The 22,922-nt window shown below is 43.9% G+C and overlaps 1 protein-coding gene across 2 annotated transcripts in view; it reads right to left on the bottom strand.

Annotated features, from left to right (window-relative positions):
- LOC141053169 (cytochrome P450 2D15-like) overlaps positions 1-22,922 on the bottom strand; it is a 130,636-nt gene that overhangs the window by 33,394 nt on the left and 74,320 nt on the right. For both annotated transcript variants that reach the window (XM_073550532.1, XM_073550531.1), the window contains exons 3-4: positions 12,190-12,342; positions 10,499-10,659 (exon numbers count right to left, since the gene is read on the bottom strand). In XM_073550532.1, the coding sequence (XP_073406633.1) occupies positions 10,499-10,659; positions 12,190-12,342 (314 nt within the window). The remainder of the gene's footprint in view (positions 1-10,498; positions 10,660-12,189; positions 12,343-22,922) is intronic.

Here is a 22,922-nt window from a genome sequence, read left to right as displayed (position 1 = left end):
ATCACCTGTGTGCACAGAAAATCCCTAGAACCTGAGTCCCCCATATCCTGAAGGTGCTTACCCATATTCTGTTCAGGCAGGACATGTGCCACACTGCCACCGACGCGCGTTTCACTTTCGCTTCTTCAAGGTGCAGTAGTGTCATGTGTGTCGGGCCAGAGTTTATATATCTTTTACTCCAGGTGTCCTCAATACTGGCGCATGTGTAACGGGGGTCAGGGCAGTAGTCGTGGCTGATGGTGACAGTTCTGGCACACCCTGGCTCCCCGCCACATTAACACATTGCAGTCCACTCACTTACAAGTCAGGGTTCATTCCATACTGCTGGGGCTCCTTTTCTTTCAGCATCACACAATGATAGTCAGAGTTCAGGTTCATTTTCAGCAAAACAACTTTACTCAGCTCGTTCAGTTTAGTCACAAAAACAGCATAAGAGATCTGCATGCTATAAAAGCGATCACCCTGCACAAAATGAGTGTCCCACAGTGGGACAAGGTGTAAAAGTAATAATAAAATAAAAAAAGTTTTAAAATAATTGTAAAAAACATTTTAAAAAGTATAAAAACAATACTTATTCCATCAATAAATAAATATTTAAATTAAAAAATCTAAATAATAAATGTAGACATATTTAGTATCGCCGTGTCCGTAACGACCCAACCTATAGAACTCTTCCACTAGTTAACCCCTTTAGTAAACACCATTAAAAAAAAACAAAACAATGCTTTATCATCATACTGTCGAACAAAAAGTGGAATAACAAGCGATCAAAAAGACAGATATAAATAATCGTGGTACCACTGAAAACGTCATCTTGTCCCGCAAAAAACAAGCCGCCGTATTGCTCCATCACCAGAAAAATAAAAAAGTTATAGCTCTCAAGCATTGCAAAATAATAATTATTTTTTATATAAAATAGCTTTTATTGTATAAAAGCGCCAAAACATAAAAAAATATAAATGAGGTACTGATGCCATCATACTGACCCAAAGAATAAAACTGCTTTATCAATTTTACGATATGTGGAACAGTATAAACGCCCTCCCCCAAATGAATTTCATGAATTGCTGGTTTTTGTTCATTCTGCCTCCCAAAAATCAGAATAAAAAGCGATCAAAAAATGTCATGTGCCCGAAAATGGTACCAATAAAAATGTCAACTCGTCCCACAAAAAACAAGACCTCACATGACTCTGTGGGCCAAAATATGGAAAAATTATAGCTCTCAAAATGTGGTGATGCAAAAACTATTTTTTGCAATAAAAAGCGTACTTTAGTGTGTGACAGCTGCCAAACATAAAAACCCACTATAAAGAGTAATTAAACCCCCCTTTATCACCCCCTTAGTTAGGGAAAAATAATAAAATAAAAAAAATATATTTATTTCCATTTTCTCATTAGGGCTAGGTTTAGGGTTAGGGTTGGAGTTAGGGTTAGGGTTGAGGCTAAAGTTAGGGTTAGGGTTGGGGCTAAACCTAGGGTTAGGGTTGGGGTTATAGATAGGGTTCAGGTTGGGGCTAAAGTTAGGGTTATAGTTGGGGCTAAAGTTAGGGTTAGGGTTGGGGCTAAAGTTAGGATTAGGGTCGGGGCTATAATTAGGGTTCGGGTTGGGGCTAAAGTTAGGTTTATGGTTGGGGCTAAAGTTATAGTTATGGTTGGGGCTAAAGTTAGGGTTAGGGTTGGGGCTAAAGTTAGGATTAGGGTTATGGTTGGGATTAGGGTTAGGGGTGTGTTGGGGTTAGGGTTGGAGTTAGATTTGGGGGGCTTCCACTGTTTAGGCACATTAGGGGCTCTCCAAATGCGACATGGCGTCCAATCTCAATTCCAGTCAATTTTGCATTGAAAAGTCAAACGGCGCTCCTTCCCTTCCAAGCTCTGCCATGTGCCCAAACAGTGGTTTACCTGCATATGTGGGGTATTAGTGTGCTCAGGACAAATTGTACAACAACTTTTGGGGTCCAATTTCTCCTGTTACCCTTGGTAAAATAAAGCAAATTGGATCTGAAATACATTTTTAATGATAAAAAGTTAAATGTTCATTTTTTTCAAACATTCCAAAAATTCATGTGAAGCACCTGAAGGGTTAATAAACTTCTTGAATTTGGTTTTGAGCACCTTGAGGGGTGCAGTTTTTAGAATGGTGTCACTTTTGGGTATTTTCTATTATATAGACCCCTCAAAGTGACTTCACATGTGATGTGGTCCCTAAAAAATAATGGTGTTGTAAAAATGAGAAATCGCTGTTTAGCTTTTAACCCTTATAACTTCCCAATAACAAAAAATTGGTTCCAAATTGTGCTGATGTAAAGTAAACATGTGGGAAATGTTACTTATTAAGTTTTTTGTGTGACATATCTCTTTGATTTAAGGGCATGAAAATTCAATGTTGGAAAATTGCAAAATTTTTGACAAATTTGCGTTTTTTTCACGAATAAACGCAAGTGATATCAAAGAAATTTTACCACTAACATGAAGTACAATATATCACGAAAAAAACAATGTCAGAATAGTCAGGATCCATGTTAGCATTCCAGAGTTTTTATCTCATAAAGGCACAGTGGTCAGAATTGTAAAAATTGGCCTGGTCATTAACGTACAAACCACCCTCAGGGGTAAAGGGGTTAATGGGGTCTGAATACTTTCCGTAGCCATTGTATATGCGGTAATATAATGTAGAGTTCATATACAGTGATATACTGTAATCATGCACTGATTAACATTAATTTTTATTTTTTAATGTTCTAATACAGTATCATATGTGAGCGTAGATTTTATTTTTTTATTACTATCAGATTTGTCACATTATTCATTGCACTGTTCTAATGTCTACTCCTGAATACAGGAAGTGTTTCATTCACTCACACCACTACAGGTTCCTTGTGCGCATGTCTCCGGTCTACTGCGGTCCCGAGCTTTGCAGATTGCGCTGGGTGATGACGCGTGCGGGTCAGTAACGTCAATGCGATGGTCGCTCTGACCTGCAGTGTTGTTTCACCTTGCCGGAAGTGATGCAACATCCGGCGCGTATTACCGGATACAGGCGAAGGTACTGAGAACACTTGGAATAAAGGATATATAAACTCTGTCCCGACACACATGACACTACCACACCTTGAAGAAGTGAACGCAAAACGCGTGCAAGGTGGCGCATGTCCTGCCTGAATGGAATATGGGTAAGCACCTTCAGGATATGTCGGACTCAGGTTCTAGGTATTTTGTGCTCACATAGGCGATGACTTATTGATAATAACGATGTCCATCCTACCTGCTCCCATTTAAAATAAGCGCTTAGCACTTTATTTACACACTTTCAGCCACAATCTAGCTGATCCTGCTGATTTTTGTGTCTCTTGTTATTGTTTTCTATATACTCTACTGATTGATGAAATTATGTCATTGTATTAATGTGTTTAATAAATTTATACCTTTTTACCAATTTTTGGACATAGTGCTCCAATTCATTTTGATTAGGCTAGTCTCACACTTGCATTTGGAGGTGCAGCGGACGCTCACCATGAAGCTCCACCCCCTGCCACCCCTCCTCCGGTCAGTTTCGCCTATGGGTGCATGCCGATCACACCAAAATGCAACACGTTGCATTTGGCGCACCGTCAAAAGGCCGCATGCGGCAGCAAAAGCATACCTGCGCACGGCCTGCATACCCAACGCTAAAGATAGGGTACACAGGTTGCATGCAGCGGCATGCGCCCATAGGCGGAGCTGACCGGAGGAGGCGCGGCAGGGGGCGGAGCTTCACGGCTAGCGTCCGCTGCGCCTCCAAATGCAGGTGTGAAACTAGCCTTAGTCATTGTATTCAGGAGTGTCCTTTCGCAATGTTGTGCCAGAGACCTAGCCACAGGGTTATTGGTCTTTCTGTTACTGATGGTTCTCTGTATGGTCTATATTTGTAGTTATGTCAAAAACTGGAGGGACAAGAACAGGGCCAAAAAAAAAATCAGGAGACATAGTGAAGTCAGTGGAGTAGTTGGGGTCAGATACCAGGAGGTCAGCCAAGCACGATCAGAATGCAACATCAAGAATAGCACACCAGGAGTATAGGGATAAATCTATTACAAAAATTGGCTAACCAGCCCAAAAATGAGCATCATGCAATAAGATGATCTCCCGTGGAGAACAGCAGCATCAGCTGATGCCACCGCTCTCTAGGTGCTCCAGGAATCCAATGACGGGAGGTAGGTATCCTTCCGCACTGTATTCCTCAGCCACTGTAAAAAAATAGTCCCTAGTCTCACTTTTGGCATTGGTGTGTGAGAAAGTTCCCACGCAGCTTTTGCCATAAAGTGAGACCAGTGAACCATAGTAACCTCTCAGTGATGCAGTGCAGGAGATCGTCGTGGGACACTCGTGGATTTCTGCGGATCAGGGAGTATATTGCTTGTTTGTTTTTTTCAAATTTTTTATAGATGACACTGGCTTCGGGGAACAAAGTGACAAGTGATGGTGAGTATGTACTCTATGTTATATGTACTGTATGTCTATATGTATGTATTGTATGAATGTATGAATGTATTGTATGTATGTAGTATGAATGTTGTATGTATGTTGTATGTATGTAGTATGTATTTTGTATGTCTGTAGCATGTTGTATGTATGTTGTATGTATGTAGTATGTATGTATGTATGTTGTATGAATGTAGTATGTATGTAGTATGTAGTATGCATGTATGTATATTGTATGAATGTAGTATATATGTAGTATGTATGTAGTATGCATGTATGTTGTATGAATGTAGTATATATGTAGTATGTACTATGTATGTATCTATGTTGTATGAATGTAGTATATATGTAGTATGTATGTATGTTGTATGAATGTTGTATATATGTAGTATGTATGTATGCTGTATGAATGTAGTATACTGTATATGTAGTATGTATGTAGTATGTATGTAGTATGTACTGTATGTAGTATGTATGTATGCTGTATGAATGTGTGAAGGGTTAATACTAAAATCAGAGCTTGAGTTTCACTTCTCCATTTCTCTGTAAGGTTTCGTTTATCCGTTTTTGTTGTTGTAAGATACATTTTTGTAATTGGCATGGGCTCTCATGAAACCAGACTGTTCTCATCAGGTACAAAGATAAGGGAGGGCGGGGGTGTAAAACTCTGAAGAATTTGCCATTATACTACTTTCTACACTATTTAGGTACAGACATATATGTAGTTTCCGGTTTTCTTGCAATATTATTGGCTTATAAAGTGAAATGATGCTATTGGTACTTGAGAACCTTGCATAATTAAGCAAAAGATTATAAAAGATGCGACTAAAATAAAGAGGCTTAGTGATCTGCCTCGATCCTCCCGTACAGAGACCCCGTCTCCGTGTGGTCATTTGAGTTGCTAGCAACACTGGAATAATTTTGAAATCACTGGCTCAACCGTGAAGGGTTAATTTAGCCCTCCCAAAATAGCTACCTCGACAGTGGTGCCCAACGTGGGGCCCCCGAACAGGGACGCCTCTGCCCCCGGAGGACAACAAGACAAAGGACCCTCGGAGCGGACACAGGTGCTGGAAACTTGGGACTGATCACCCCCCACAACCATGGTAAGTTGGCAGTTATACTGTTCAGACTGACCGTTGGTGTGGTTTTCCTGTGCTTGTTGCTGCAAAGAGGATCTGAGGTTTGTCCCCTGGTGGGGTGATTCATGGGTGGAATCATATAGAGGTGTAGTCCCGTTGGGGGCCCAGTGCTCGAACCGTACCTCATAAGGGACAGACACCCCAGATTGACCAGTGATTGTGACTCTCTTTATAGTCAAAATATCCTGAATTCCTGATCATTGTTAGTTATCAGGCGTGGTCATGTGATCGAAGACTGGGTAGGATACGTAACTCAGGTATATATAGAAAGATATATATAACCAGAGGTGTCCGGAGGGATAGTCTGAGACGCCCTCCTCCTTTCACTGAGTACCGCGAATTTTGGGCTTCCCAGAGGGGGTTGACCCTGTGGAACAAACGGAGACGGCTGCTCCAGTATTGTGCACAATTTGTCAGGATATTTAGCTCTAAAGGAGAGAATTATGTTTCTGTGGAAGAAAAAGAAAAGTTTGGAATTGTGTGAAGGATAAGATACTGTTAGTCTTATGGAATGCAGGAAAAATATTTTCGATTCTGGGATTTCCTAAGGGCAGGAGGTTGCAGCCTACACTATGGGATGAAGGAGTTAAAAAAAATAAATAAATAAATAAAGGGAGATTGACTGATGATGGATTACTTAAAGGCGCTGAGGAATTCCGTGGCTTGGCACATGAATTGTATAATGAAGGTTATGTGGAAATTGAACAGCAAGTGAATTCTGATTGTTTCTGTTACTGCTATGTTGAAGAAGGAAAATTGTCTATTATGAAAGGGACGGGATGTTTTGTGGTTCAAGCAAGTGACTGTGGTATGAGAATGTGATTGATTAAGAAGGAATTGAGATTAATGATACTAATGTGTTAGGCAGACGAATAGTTAAAAGTGATGATTTGAAACAAGAGGTCTCCCTGCTAGATGACAATTGTACAAGGAGACCGAGAGTCGCAGCCCCCACCTTTTCTTTGTTAAACGCTCACGGTATGCATTTGGTATTGCTCACGATTTTGGGGCTCTATGGGCCAATCGAGGGTTTATTACTACTGCCGGAACCCCAGTGAAAAATGTTGAAGCTGTTAAAACCCTCATGGACTCGATCAAATTACCTACTCAGGTGGCTATTATCAAAGTTAAGGCGCACGGTCCTAGGACCAGTCCACAGACTGTTGGCAACACATTTGGGGATATGCAAGCAAAAGCCGCCGCTCTTTTACCCGTTGAACCAACCATACCAACTATGGTGACCACACGCTCTCAGTGTAAACAGTTACAAGAAGCATTGACCCTACAAGAACCTGATGATCTACAACAGACTGAAGTTTTCTGTCGGACCCCGCGAGACCGCTTAATGACGATGCAGAGAATGTCTCCAAAGGAAGAGGTGAAGCAATGGAAGACTGATGGGGCACGAATTGATTATGGTCTCTGGAAAAAGGACCAACTCATGTGTCTCCCTAGGCGGATGTACCCTGCTATTGCCATATGGGCACATGGACCTATATATCGAGGAAAAAAAATCAGGCCCTCGCACTGGTGCAAAAATTCTACTGGGCCCCGGTTCTCCAGTTGGCCGGAAGCATTCCCTGTTACCAACATGACTGCAAAGACCACAGCGAAGAAACTGGTGATGGAAGTTATATGCAGATATGGGGTTCCAGAAGTTGTTGAAAGTGACCAAGGTCTGGCCTTTTCTTCTCATGTGTACCAAGAAGTTCTGACAATGCTTGGATCCGCTGTAGCCCTCCATACTCCGTACCACCCACAATCCAGTGGGAAAGTTGAGAGGTTGAAAGGCACACTGAAGGGACAATTGACCAAAATGATGCAGGAGACTACGGCTCCATGGCCAGAGCTCCTACCCATTGTACTATACCACATTCGTACTACCCCTATTGCAAAATATGGCCTGTCCCCATATGAGATATTGTTTGGTACTAGGCCCCCAGTTGCAAATTTCCAGCCCCAGCAGTTATCAGAAGAAACTGACCGTGCTGTTCAATGTGTTATTCAGCTTAGTAAAAATCTTGCTAACACCTATGTTCTAGTTTTCTTTTCTTTTCCAGATTCAGCAGAAACCAGCACCTGTCACAACCTGAAGCCTGGTGATTTGGTAGTCGTGAAGAGGCATGTCAGGAAGCACGGACTAGAACCCTCGTATGACGGTCCCTATCAAGTTCTCCTCATCACCCAACAAGCCAATAGCAAATGAAGGGGACATAATGTTTTGGTTTTTCGCATTTTCCATATTATTATTGGTAGAAGTTAAACGTTAAAGTTAGAAGATATTCAGTGACTCAGAGATTAATACGATAAAGACAATGATCGTACTAAGGACAGTTGGTGGTCAGACACTTTCTCCTTTCTCAATCCAGCCAATTGGTTTAAGGGAATTGGGGGCTGGATAGCTGGGATCTTATAAAGCTTGTTACACATTGCTGCCTGTATCCTTGTTGTATATGTGATACTAAACCTTGTTCTTTGGTGTATTTCTGTATGTATTAGGAAATTCTGCACTAAGACAGCTAATGATGATACCAAAGGTGTCGTTGCCCCTGCTTTTCTCTCCACCGATCTCAAAAGGCTACTTGATGAAGATGTTGAAGCCAAGCACTTGCCTATCTACAAAAGATCCCCACCACCGTCATCAAAAATTGTTATTTGCGAACTGCAGTATACATGGGGGATGGGTGCGCCGCGACAGCCATGACTGGTAACACGGCATCAGTCATGTGAAGACCAGTACCCCTCAAGCTGTTAGCTTGGGATAGCACCTCTGATGCTGCATATGTGTTAAAACAATTTATCTAGGGGGGAATGTGAAGGGTTAATACTAAAATCAGAGCTTGAGTTTCACTTCTCCATTTCTCTGTAAGGTTTCGTTTATCCGTTTTTGTTGTTGTAAGATAAATTTTTGTAGTTGGCATGGGCTCTCATGAAACCAGACTGTTCTCATCAGGTACAAAGATAAGGGAGGGCGGGGGTGTAAAACTCTGAAGAATATGCCATTATACTACTTTCTACGCTATTTAGGTACAGACATATATGTAGTTTCCGGTTTTCTTGCAATATTATTGGCTTATAAAGTGAAATGATGCTATTGGTACTTGAGAACCTTGCATAATTAAGCAAAAGATTATAAAAGATGTGACTAAAATAAAGAGGCTTAGTGATCTGCCTCGATCCTCCCGTACAGAGACCCCGTCTCCGTGTGGTCATTTGAGTTGCTAGCAACACTGGAATGATTTTGAAATCACTGGCTCAACCGTGAAGGGTTAATTTAGCCCTCCCAAAATAGCTACCTCGACAAATGTAGTATATATGTAGTATGTATGTAGTATGTATGTATGTTGTATGAATGTAGTATATATGAAGTATGTATGTTGTATGTATGTTGTATATATGTAGTATGTATGTAGTATTTACATATATATTTTTTTTACATTCAACACATTAGCCGGATGATGGGACTACTACTGTCCCATCATTGGCTAATGTGTCAATCACTGTCATTGTAGCAGGCATAACCCGATGGAACTTTTAGTCCCATCGGAAGATGCCTGCACACAGACACAAAGACCCCCGAGAGGCCCGCACAGACCCCCGGCAGTCGGCACAGACCCCCGGCAGGCCCGCACAGACCTCCGGCAGGCCCGCACAGACCCCCGGCAGGCCCGTACAGACCCCCGGCAGCCGTCACAGACCCCCGGCAGGCCCATACAGACCCCCGGCAGGCCGGCACAGACCATCGGCAGGCCCGTACAGACCCCCGGCAGCTGGCACAGACCCCTGGCAGGCCCGTACAGACCCCCGGCAGTCCGCACAGACCCCCGGCAACTGACACAGACCCCCGGCAGGCCCGTACAGACCCCCGGCGGGCCCACACAGACCTCCAGCAGCCGGCACAGACCCCCAGCAGCCGGCACAGACCCCCGGCAGGCCCGTACAGACCCCCGGCAGACCCGTACAGACCCCCGGCAGGCCCGCACAGACCATGCATCATGATGCGCACAGACCGCGCATCATGATGACATCATTTCAGCAGCCAATCACAGCCACAACAGTGGCTCATTGCATTATGGGAACTTCCGATTCCGGTATCCGATATTGTAAAAATATTGGTACTCGGTATCGGAATTCCGATACAGCGAATATCGGCCGATACCCGATATTTGCAGTATCGGAATGCTCAACACTACTGCTAACACATTACGCCGCAAAGTTTTAAAATCCTGCAGTGCTCGCAAGGTCCCTCTGCTCAAGAAAGCTTGCCAATGAACACCTGGATGATTCTGTGAGTGATTGGGAGATGGTACTGTGGTCAGATGAGACAAAAATTGAGGTCTGTGGCATTAACTCAACTCGCCATGTTTGGAGGAAGAGAAATGCTGCCTGTGACCCAAAGAACACCATCCCTACTGTCAAGCATGGAGGTGGAAACATTATATTTTGGGGGTGTTTGTTTGCTAAGGGCACAGGACTACTTCACCGCATCTATGGAAGCCAAAACATACAGCCAAGGCAACAAAGGAGTGGCTCAAAAAAAGCACATTAAGGTAATAGAGTGGCCTAGCCAGTCTCCAGACCTTAATCCCAAGCGACAGCCTCAAATTGTAATCATTTAGAGATGATCTGCAAAGAGGAGTGGACCAAAATTCCTCTTGACATGTGCGCAAAACTCATTATCAACTACAAAAAAGTCTGACTGCTGTGCTTGCCAACAAGGGTTTTGTCTCCAAGTATTAAGTCTTGTTTGCCAGAGGGATCAAATACTTATTTCTCACTGCAAAACGCAAATAAATTTATATATTTTATGCAATGTGGTTTTCTGGATTTTATTTTTGATATTCTATCTCTCAATGTTAAACCTAACCTACCCTTCATTAATGAATAAGTATTTACCTGAGTGATGGGTTTTGTTTCCAGCTCAAACATTTCTTTGAGCAGATAAATCATTCCCTGAAATGACGAATCGCTGTATTCAAATCGATCTCCAAATATAATTGAGCAGATGACATTGCTGATGGCATTAGTAATCACCACAAAGGGGTCAAAGGGACGTCCTGAATACAGACAACCAAAAAAGGAACAGTTCTACATTGTATTTAGTACATCCTTTCTCTTTTTAGTACATTAATTAATATAAATAGCTAGAATTAGTGTTGAGCGATACCTTCCGATATCAGGAAATATCGGATCGGATTGGATCGGACCGATACCCCAGAAATATCGGATATCGCCGATTCCGATACCGGAAACCAATGGAAGTCAATGGGACAGAAATATCGGAATGAAAATAAACCCTTTCTTTCTTTGTAGGTTAATTCTACATGAAAGAAAACAACTAAGAATAATGTAGAATGTATAGGGGGAGGTGGAGGAGACATTAAAGGCAGAGAGGTTTAGCCCAATCAAATGGAATAGCAGGAATTAATTATTTTTTTAAGACGTTCGGAGTTACAAAGATATTGACTATGTTAAAGGGGTTGTGTAGCAATAGAGGGAGACGTTCAGAAAAGACACATGTTGGCGGAGTGTTGGAACGGAGTGCTTCATCTAGCTTGGAGGTTGACTGAGCCCCTGACCTGGAGGACACGGCACAGATGCGGGCACCTGTATGCACAACAGACTGTGAGTAAAGCTTTGGAATTACATGCCCTGGTGTCCTCCAGTTATTCCTGCGGCCAACACACTCAGCACTGCTACATCTCTGTGCCTGGTACTGCACCATCTACGTCTCTTCACTACCTCTCCATCTACACTGCCCTGGGACTACAGCCCTACCTGTGGAGGGCCACAACATCAAAGCTGCACCACACCATCTGTCCCAGAGGATCTGTCCGCAGCGTCGGCTTAACATCTTCATTGCCGAATACCACAGGTGGCGTCACGAATCATTCACTCATAAACTTTAATCATCATCCACACGTTCAACATTTCCCTTTTACAATGGACGCCCAGGGCCATGGATCGGGTCAAAGCTACCGTGACATCTCCCATTGAAACCAACGGGCCCAGTACCGAGTACCCCACCAGCCCTGGCGGGCAATCCAACTTGGCGGAAATACATAAATAAACAGGTTTTCTGGGCTTTTCACATAATCTCAGTGCATATCTAGGCTGCAGAATACTGACAATAAGTAATTTATCTTCTGTGGCTAGTCTGCACAGTTTCCAAGATATCATCTCTTGCTTCTAAGATAAACGTCCAGGGGGGTGTTCTGGCATTGAAATGAGAACTGGTCGTTTCCTCCTCCCTCACTAGTTTCACTTTCCATAGATCACTGTTCAGCGTGTGTCTGGGGGAGGAGCAGCTGGGTGGTCTGCTCGCAGCCAATCACAGCCATGCCATTAGTTAACATGCCTAACGTGCATAACAGGATGTGTCCACACTTCTTAGGATTCCTCATTGGCTGAATAAAATCAAACTTGCTCATTGCATTATGGGAACTTCCGATTCCGGTATTCGATATTCTAAAAGTATCGGAACTCAGTATCGGAACTCCAATACCGCGAATATCGGCCGATACCCGATATTTGCAGTATCGGAATGCTCAACTCTAGCTAGAATAAAAGATTGTAATTTTAGGTACCTTCATTTGTCTGAAAAGCAGAGCAGAGGTAGTCGGCTTCATCTCGTATACGCTCCTCCATAGATTTCTTTCCCATGCCAAAGTTTCTCAACGTGTATAGGGTAAATCGTCTTTGCTCCTTCCAATGTTGACCATAGCCAGTGAATGCAATCCCTGTGGAAGGACATCTGTATATCAGAAAGTGCTGCAGAGCTCACAACAGGACCATGGCACATGCCTCTTATTGCAGTACATGATAGGTGTAGAAGGGAAGTGCCCAAAAATGTACATTTTTATATAGAGATAAGTATAGTGCATGTTTTTATATAAATACAGTGGGTACGGAAAGTATTCAGACCCCTTTAAATGTTTTAATCTTTGTTTCATTGCAAGTATTTGGTAAATTCAAAAAGTTTTTTTTTCTCAATAATGTACACTCTGCACCCCATCTTGCCTGAAGGAACAGAAATGTAGATATATATATATATATATATATATATATATATATATATATATATGTATATATATATATACACTGCTCAAAAAAGTAAGCTTAAACAACAGAATATAACTCCAAGTAAATCAAACTTCTGTGAAATCAAACTGTCCACTTAGGAAGCAACACTGATCGACAATCAATTTCACATGCTGTTGTGCAAATGGAATAGACAACAGATGATAATTATTGGCAATTATCAAGACACCCTCAATAAAGGAGTGGTTCTGCAGGTGGGGACCACAGACCACATCTCAGTACCAATGCTTTCTGGCTGATGTTTTGGTCACTTTTGAACGTTGGTTGTACTTTCACACTCGTGATAGCATGAGACAGACTCTACAACCCACACAAGTGGCTCAGGTAGTGCAGCTCATCCAGGATGGCACATCAATGCAAGCTATGGCAAGAAGGTTTGCTGTGTCTGTCAGCATAGTGTACAGAGGCTGGAGGTGCTACCAGGAGAAAGGCCAGGACACCAGGAGATGTGGATGGGGTCTAGGAGGGCAACAACCCAGCAGCAGGACAGCAACCTCCGCCTTTGTGCAAGGAGGAACAGGAGGAGCACTGCTAGAGCCCTGCAAAATGACCTCCAGCAGGCCAAAAATGTGCATGTCTGCACAAATGGTTAGAAATCGACTTCATGAGGATGGTCTGAGGGCACGACGTCTACAGATGGGGGTTGTAATCTAAAAGTACAGGGAATAGATTTATCAAATTGTCTTACCTGTTATGAATGGGTCACCGAGGAGGATAGCAGGCCCAGGCTAAGCCACAGAAAACCAGAGAGGTTGGTAACTAAGCAGATTGCAGACCTCTGATCCTGTCCACACAACTAGCAGTAGCCGTGGAGCGTACCTACGATGATCATAGACGCTTCGGCACAGTCGGAGAGCTAACTAAGCCTAAAGCAAGAAAGGGGAAATCTAAACTGCCCCGGAGCAGCCCCAAAGGAATAGATAGCCCCCAAACATATATTGTCGGTGAGACAAGATGAAAACACAAATGCAGGCAGAAAAATAGATGAGCAAACGATAGGGCCCACACTGACTAGACAGGACAGGAAAGGAAAGACACTGTCTGCAATCACGCAAAAAAACCTGCAAAAAGTCCAACATTGAAGTCGCACGACTTCGCCCCCACTATATCAGCACTCTGGTATATTTTGAAAGCAAAGCAAAAAGAGACCAATATAACAGGGGACAAAACAAACTGGCACAAGCAGTAACATATGGGCGGTGATTCAGCACAGCCCCAGCCGGAGCTAGCTGACCCGCACAAAGCAGAGATAGACAAAACCAGATCAAATGCAAACAGAATAGTAAATGAACCACTTAGCTGAACCATGCAGGGAAAGAGCAGGAGACATCAGACCTCAGAAGGCACATTAAGAAAATCACCAGCAGGGATAGAGGGAGTCAGCTGTCTTAAATCCCAATCAGAAACCCCAGATCTCCAATTTTCTTGCTCATTATCAGGTGGCAAGCCTCTGTCAATCAGATCAGCTCCACTACCTCCAGTAACCACCAGAGGGAGCCCAGAAAGAGAACTCGCAACCCCTCTGTCAATCTGACGAGCTCCACTACCTTCAGTAATCACCAGAGGGAAGCCAGAGAATGAACTCACAACAGTACCCCCCCCTTGAGGAGGAGTCACCGAACCCTCATCCACGCCACCAGGCTGATCAGGATGGGCCCGGTGAAAAGCACGAACCAATCTTTCAGCATGAATGTCAGAAGCAGAGACCCAAGAATTATCCTCCTGGCCATAACCCTTCCATTTGACCAAGTACTGGAGTCTCCGTCTAGCCAAACGAGAATCCAATATTTTCTCTACCTCATACTCCAAATTACCTTTAACCAATACAGGGTCAGGAGGCGCCGCCATGGGAACTACTGGCTCTACAAACCTCTTCGACAAGGCTTTATGGAACACGTTATGAATCTTAAACGTAACGGAAGAGCCAAACGGAAAGAAACAGGATTAAGGATTTCCAAAATCTTATAAGGTCCAATGAATCTTGGCTTGAATTTTGGAGACGCAACCTTCATAGGAATATTCTTTGAAGACAACCAAACCATATCACCCACTTTAAACCAGGGACCAATGGTCCTATGCCGGTTGGAAAACCGTTAGGCTTTTTCCTGAGAGTGGGACAACTTATCCACCACTTGGTCCCATATCTGCTGCATTCTCTTAACCACAGTGTCCACACCTGGGCAGGCCGAAGATTCCACCTGCCCTGAAGAAAATCGAGGATGAAACCCAAAGTTACAGAAAAAGGGCGACATCAAAGTGGCAAAACTAGCCCTATTGTTTAGAGCAAATTCAGCCAAGGGCAAAAATGAGACCCAGTCATCCTGATCAGCAGATATGAAACATCTCAAATAGGATTCCATAGTCTGGTTTGTTCTCTTAGTCTGCCCATTGGTCTGAGGATGAAATGCAGAGGAGAAAGATAACTGAATTCCCAGTTTGGAACAAAAAGCTCTCCAAAATCTGGAAATAAACTGGACTCCTCTGTCCGACACAATGTTCTCAGGAATCCCGTGCAACCGAACCACCTGTTGTAAAAACAAGTGCACCAACTCAGAAGAAGATGGCAACTTTGGGAGTGGTATAAGATGGACCATCTTAGAAAATCTAACACAAATCACCCACATAACAGTCATTCTCTGAGAGACAGGAAGATCAGAAATAAAATCCATTGAGATATGAGTCCATGGCCTCCTGGGCACCAGCAGGGGCATCAACAACCCACTAGAACGAGAACAGGGCTTGGACCGAGAACAAGTCCCACAGGACTGCAAAAAATTCCTGACATCACGAGATAAGGCAGGTCACCAAAAAGACCGACTCACCAAATCTCTGGTACCAAAAATACCTGGATGACTAGCCAACGCGGAGCAATAAATTTCAGACATTACTCTTTTCCTCCACTGGTCAGGGACATACAATTTTCCCATAGGGCAATGTTCATGTTTGTCCTCCTGAAATTCCTCCAGAGCACGTCTCAAATTGGGTGAGATGGCGGAAAGAACTGCACCCTCATTTATAATGGTAGTAGACTCGGTCACATCAAGAGAATCCGCAAAGAAACTCTTAGAAAGGGCGTCCGCCTTAACATTCTTAGTGCCTGGAAGAAAAGAGACCACAAAATTAAAACGCGTGAAAAACAAGGCCCACCTAGCCTGTCTAGGATTCAAGCATTTGGCTGATTCAAGATAAATCAAATTCTTGTGGTCGGTGAGGACCACAACTTGATGTCTAGCTCCCTCCAACCAATGTCTCCACTCTTCAAATGCCCGTTTCATGGCCAACAATTCCCGATTCCCCACGTCATAGTTACGTTCAGATGGGGAGAATTTTCGAGAAAAGAAGGCACAGGGATTCACCTTAGAAGTCACCGGATCTCTTTGGGACAAAACGGCTCCTGCACCAATCTCAGAAGCATCTACCTCCACCTGAAATGGGAGTGAGACATCAGGTTGCTGTAGAACCAGAGAAGAAGTGAATCTCCGCTTAAGCTCCTGAAATGCCAAGACTGCCTCTGGAGACCAATTCACCACATCAGCGCCCTTTTTGTCAAATCTGTCAGTGGTTTAACAATACCAGAAAAATTGCTCATAAATTTACGGTAGAAATTAGCAAAGCCCAAAAACTTCTGGAGAGCCTTCAAAGAAGTGGGCTGAACCCAATCATAAATGGCCTGTACCTTGGCCGGGTCATTTCAATAGCAGACGGGGACAAAATGAATCCCAAAAATGAAATCCTCTGTACACCAAAGAGGCACTTTGATCCCTTAACATACAGAGAATTTTCTCTCAAAATCCAGAACACAGTCCGGACGTGTTCCATATGAGAATCCCAATCACTGGAAAAGATCAAAATATCATCCAGATAAATGATCAAAAATTTATCCATAAACTCCCGGAAAATATCGTTCATAAAAGACTGGAAGACAGAAGGGGCATTAGTGAGCCCAAAAGGCATCACCAGGTACTCAAAATGTCCCTCCGGAGTATTAAACGCCGTCTTCCATTCATCCCCGTGCTTGATGCGAATAAGATTATACACCCCCTTGAGGTCAAGCTTGGTAAACCAACAGGCACGTTTAACTCTGGAAAATAAATCAGAAATCAGGGGTAACGGGTACTGATATTTAACAGTGATTTTGTTAAGGGAACGATAGTCAATACATGGCCTTAATGAACCATCTTTCTTGGCCACAAAAAAAACCCAGCACCTAAAGGTGATGAGGATGGTCTAATATGACCCTTCTCCAATGACTCCTTAATATAGGATCGCATAGCATCATGTTCGGGTACTGATAAGTTGAAAAGCCGACCCTTGGGAAATTTACACCCAGGCATCAACTCAATTGCACAGTCATAACTCCTATGAGGAGGCAAAGACGCAGACTTGCTCTCACTAAATACATCAGAAAAATCGGCTAGATAATCAGGAATATCATGAGACTGAGGAGAGGTGGAGAAAACAGGAGCGTCCCTTAGAACACACTGACAACCCCAACTCACCACAGACCCAGATTTCCAATCCAAAACTGGATTATGAGATTGTAACCAAGGAAAACCCAGAACAATAATATCATGCGAATTATGCAGCACCAAAAATTTACAATTTTCTTGGTGGTCTGGGGCAACTCGCATTGTCACCTGGGTCCGAAAACTGAGGTTTATTTTCCTCCAAAGGAGTAGCATCAATACCCCTCAAAGGAATAGGCGTCTGCAGAGGCGTAATGGAAAAACCACAATGTTTAGCAAAGTCCAAATCCATAAGATTCAACGCTGCTCCTGAATCCACAAAAGCCTTCGTGGAAAACATGGATAAGGAGCAGATCAGAGTAATTGCCAAAAGAAACTTAGGTTGTATACTGCCCACAGCAAATGTGTGTGCAAAACGTTTCTCTCGTTTTGGGCAGACAGAAATAATATGAGAGGCATCTCCACAGAAAAAGCACAGCTTATTACGCCTTCTAAACTCCTGACGTTGCGCCCTAGACAAAACCCCATCACATTGCATAGGTTCAGACGTTTGTTCAAAAGGTGGCAGCGCCTCCCGTGTAGTTTTACGTTCACGTAAACGCCGATCAACTTAAATGGCTATTGACATAGAATCATTCAGACCAGAGGGAACAGGAAATCCCACCATAACATCTTTTACGGTCTCTGATTAACCCTTCCGAAAGAGAGCTGCCAGTGCACTATCATTCCATGTAGTAAGGACCGCCCACTTTCGGAATTTTTGACAGTACAACTCTGCAGAATCCTGACCCTGGTTTAATTCCAACAGGGGTTCTCTCAGCTTGATCAACAGCATTAGGTTCATCATACAAAAACCCCAAGGCTTGAAAAAACGCATCCACATTAGATAGGATTTTCAGGTGTCAGAGAAAAAGCCCAATCCTGTGGATCGCCGCGCAGCAAGGAGATGACAATTTTAACCTGCTGCACAGAGCTCCCCGATGAGTTAGGCTTCAAGGCCAGAAATAATTTACAATTATTCTTTAAATTCAAAAATTTAGACCGATCCCCAGAAAACACATCAGGAGTAGGGATCTTAGGTTCAGCAGCATGTGACTGAATGAGGTAGGTGGAAATTCCCTGCACTTCAGCAGCCAGCTGCTCCACACGATCAGACAATTGCTCAATCTCCATTAGGAAAAAGAAAAAAAAATCCTCCTTCAGCCCCAGAGAAAAAAGAGGAAAAAATATTTAAAAAAAAAAATTCTGACACTTTTTTTTTTTAACAACTTTTCCCTGCTTTTGAGTACCCTAGAATCTGCGGTATGGCTGGTGATTCTGTTATGAATGGGTCACCGAGGAGGAAAAAACCTAAACATGCTAAGCTCAGAAAAGCCAGAGAGGTTGGTAACTATGCTGATTGCAGATCCCTGATCTTACCACAACAACTAGCAGTAGCTGTGGAGCATGCCTACGATGAACCTAGATGCCTCGTCACGGCCGGAGGACTAAATAAGCCTAAAGCAAGAAAAGGGAAAACTAACTGCCCCAGAGCAGACCCCAAAGGAATTGACAGCCCCCACACATGTATTGACGGCGAAACAAGACGAAAACACAAACACAGGTAGGAAAATAGGCTGAGCAAACGATGGGGCCCAAACTAACTAGAGAGGATAGGAAAGGAAATACACTGTCTGCAATCTGCCCAAAACCCTACAAAATAATGTCCAACACTTCTGATAGCAAAATTAACCCTGAAGTCACTAGACTTCTCACACTATATCAGCACTCTGAAATATTCTGAGACAGAGCAAAAAGAGGTCAATCTAATAAGGGACAAAAAGCAAATTGGCAAATACAGATAAATAAGAGTGGAAATTCAGCACAGCCTAAGCGGGGGGGTGGCTGACCACACAAAAAACGGATTAGAACAACAAAATCAAGTGTGAACATTAGCAGAGAACTTAGCTTGAGCTGACTGGAACAGAGCTGAGAACCAAGATCTGACAAGCAGAAGGAATCACCAGCAACTGAATAGGGCGTCGGCTGTCTTAAATCCAATCTGAGCCTCCTGAGATCCAATCGTCATCCTCATTCTCAGGTGGCAGATCTCCACCGATCAAATCAGCCTTACCACCTCCTGTGACCACCAGAGGGAGTTTGGAAGGAGAACTCACAACTGGTGAACCAGAGAATGAACTCACAACGGACCGCCCACTTTTGGAGTTTTTGACAATATAACTCTGCAGAATCCTGACCCTGGTTCAATGCCAAAAAGGTTTTCTCAGCTTGATCAATAGCATTAGGTTCATCATAGAACAACCCCAAGGCTTGAAAAAACACGTCCACGTTAGTCAGAATAGGATCTCCGGGTGTCAAAGAAAAGGCCCAATCCTGGGGATCGCCGCTTAGCAGGGAGATGACAATTTTAACCACAGAGCTCCCCGATGAGTTAGGTCTCAATGCAAAAGTTTACAATTATTCTTAAAATTCAAAAATTTAGACCGATCCCCAGAAAACACATCAGGAGTAAGGATTTTTGGTTCAACAGCAGAAGATTGAGCGAGATAGGTAGAAATTCCCCGCACTTCAGCAGCGAGATGCTCAACACGATCAGACAATTGCTTAGTCTCCATTTAGACGAAAAAAGATATACTCCTACTGCCCCAGAAAAAAAAGAGGAAAAAATATAGAAAAAAAAAAATTCTGACACTTTTTTTTTAAATTCTCTCCTTCTTTAGAATACCCTAGAGTCTACAGTTAGGCTGGTGATTCTGTTATGAATGGGTCACCGAGGAGCATAGCAGGCCTAGGCTAAGCCACAGAAAACCAGAGAGGTTGGTAACTAAGCGGATTGCAGACCCCTGATCCTGTCCACACAACTAGCAGTAGCCGTGGAGCATACCAATGATGATCCTAGACGCCTTAGCACTGCCGGAGAGCTAACTAAGCCTAAAGCAAGAAAGGGGAAATCTAAACTGCTCCGGAGCAGACCCATAAGGAATAGCTAGCCCCCAAACATATATTGTCGGTGAGACAAGATGAAAATACTTACCTGTTTCCTGTTGCCAACCACAAACAACAGAGAGGGGAGGATTATCTTTTCCATCTGACAGTTGCTAGCCCATCACCTCCTCCTCCTCCATTTGTTCCTCAGGTCTTGCACCTTCGATAACAGTTTGTCTGTTATCACCAACCCCCCTTGATCGCAGTAATCCACCCTCCCTTGGCACCCACCTGTGTGATGACAATCTTGAACTTAGAGACAATGTTATCCCTTCTGCATCCTCCTCTGCTTCCTCCTCTTCTTCTGGGACCACCATCTCCTCCCGCTGGCTTTTCAAAGTCTGCTCCAGTATATAAATAACCGGAGAAGTGACGCTGATGATGGCGTCGTCAGCACTAACCATCTTAGAAGACATTTTGAAACTGTGCAGAAGGGTGCTGATGTCCTTAATCTGTGCTCACTCTGTAAGCGTGATATGCGCCACGTGCGTACTGCATTGGCCCAGGCTATACAATATGACATACTGCGTCAGGGCTTGTTGCTGCTGCCAGAGTCGCTGAAACATGTGCTGAGTGGAATTCCACCATGTCGGCACTTCGCATATCAATCTGTTAACTGACATGAACAAAGACCTCTGTATTGATGCAAGTCGATGACAAAAGAGGTGTGAAGTGCGGAAATGAGCACACATCTTACGTGTTTTATGGAGCAGCTCACCAGGTCATTATAGCGGCTGAGAAAACACTGTACTACCAGGTTGAGGACGTGAGCCATGCAAGGCATGTGTGTGAGCTTGCCTCGCCATAGTGCTGTCACCAGGTTTGCACCATTATCAGAAACGGCCTTCCCTGGATGCAGGTTCAACGGATACAGCCATTGATCAAACTAAGCCTGGAGAGCTGTCCACAACTCTTCAGCTGTATGACTGCGAACTCCAAGGCATATCAATTTTAAGACTGCCTGATTGCTGTGAGCCCAGCTGCACAGCAGGGAGGTAGTTGGGGTCCACTCTGCACTGCTGGAATACGTGTCTCATTAATGCAGAGGTTCAGGGTGCAGGTGGAGGCCCTAGAGGTGATAGAGGAGGCAGAAGCAGTGGAGGAAGTGTTAAATGTAGAGAATTGTCCTGCAAGCCTTGGGGATTCCAAGACATGTGGAGCAGCACCTATCTCCACAGCCACCAGTGTCACGCAGTGCCCAGTCAGCGAGATGTAATGCCCTTTGTCATGCTTACTCGTCCAAGTGTCTGTGGTGAAATGCACCCTGGCAGAGAGAGATTTTGTCGAGGAATGGTTGATGTTGTCTGCAACATGCTGGTGTAGCCCATGCACAGCTTTTTTAGAAAAGAAATGGCAACTGGGTAATTGATACTGGGGGGACTGCGATGGCCATCAGCTTTCGAAAAACCATCTGTATCTACCAGGCGGAAAGTCAGGATTTCCCTGGCCAACAAATTGGAGATGGTGAAGTTCAATCTCTTAGCTTTGTCATGCGTAGAAGGAAACAATCTTCTACGTGACCATAACTGCGAAACCGTGGGCTGGCTGCAGTGCTGATAGAGGGAGTAGTACGGTGAACCGGACAAACTGCTGGACCGTGTGAGATGTGCAGCCGGAGATGTTACTGTGGATTGAGAAACTGGTAAAGAACCTAAGGTTCTGCGGTCGAAGACCTGCGTCTCAATAGTTGACACGGTAACAGAGGAGAAGAAGTAGCAGATGCGATTGATGGGGCAGCAGATGGTTGTTGAGGTCCACTGGTCTGCATTTTTGCGCAGTGGGATTCCCACACTAAACATGTTGATTGCGCATGTGAAGGTTCATACATGTAGTAATCATATTATTGCACTTTTTACCTTGAGTCAGTTTTTTTTTACAAAGTTGGCAGATTATGTGAGTTGCTTCATCCTTTGAAGAGTCAAAAAAGGCCCAGCCTAGGCAACCCTTGCAACCCCTGCGAGCTGCAGACCCACGGATGATGATGGTCAGAGGCTCAGTTGTGGCTGAGGATGCATTGTTAGTCGTGGCTGCATCACTACGTGTCTGCGATGGACGGTGCAATGTAACCTCCTCGCCTTCCTACTCAGATGACCTACTCAGCTGTGTGCCTCTATGTTCACGCCAACTGGGATCTAACACCTCATCATCATAATCCTGTGTGTTATCACATTCCTCACCCTTGGAGTCACCCTCCTCCTCTTCTTGCCCTGACAGCACACTACAGTCCGTGTGAGCCTCAGATATCTAAGTCTCATCAGCATCACCTCCCCCCACAGGGGTTAGCATCTGATGATGAGGGTCAAGATGCTGTTTGAACCGTGCTTCATCCTTCCCTGGATCCAAGCTATAAAAATTTGGGGCATCAGGGCAGATTTCCTCCTCTTGACTCTGCAAAGCTTTTGAGTACACTTCTGATGAACATGGCATAGAATGTGTGAACAGACCTTCAGACTCACCCATCTGTGGTTCCATACAGTCATTTTAATGGTTGGATAGTTGGGACGTGGGGAGAAGCAAGGGGAATTTGGGTGCCACCTCCGTGGACTGTACTGGGTGTGATGAGGTGGAGGAAGAGGAGGAGAGGCCACTTGAAGCTGCACTTGCCATCCACTTGAATACATTCTCTTTCTGGGCATCATTGACAAGGTGTACCGCTGTGCTTCTGCCAAAGAAGGTAGTGGTGTAGCCTGTCCAGTAACATAAGTTGTCAGTTGTCTTTGCATAGGACTTGACGTTGCTTCACTAGTGCTTTCACACACATTACCACC

This window comes from Dendrobates tinctorius, unplaced genomic scaffold, assembly GCF_039654945.1.
Source record: "Dendrobates tinctorius isolate UK_male_01 unplaced genomic scaffold, ASM3965494v1 ptg000165l, whole genome shotgun sequence".
NCBI classification, from domain to species: domain Eukaryota; kingdom Metazoa; phylum Chordata; class Amphibia; order Anura; family Dendrobatidae; genus Dendrobates; species Dendrobates tinctorius.
This window is presented reverse-complemented; position numbering and strand designations above follow the sequence as displayed.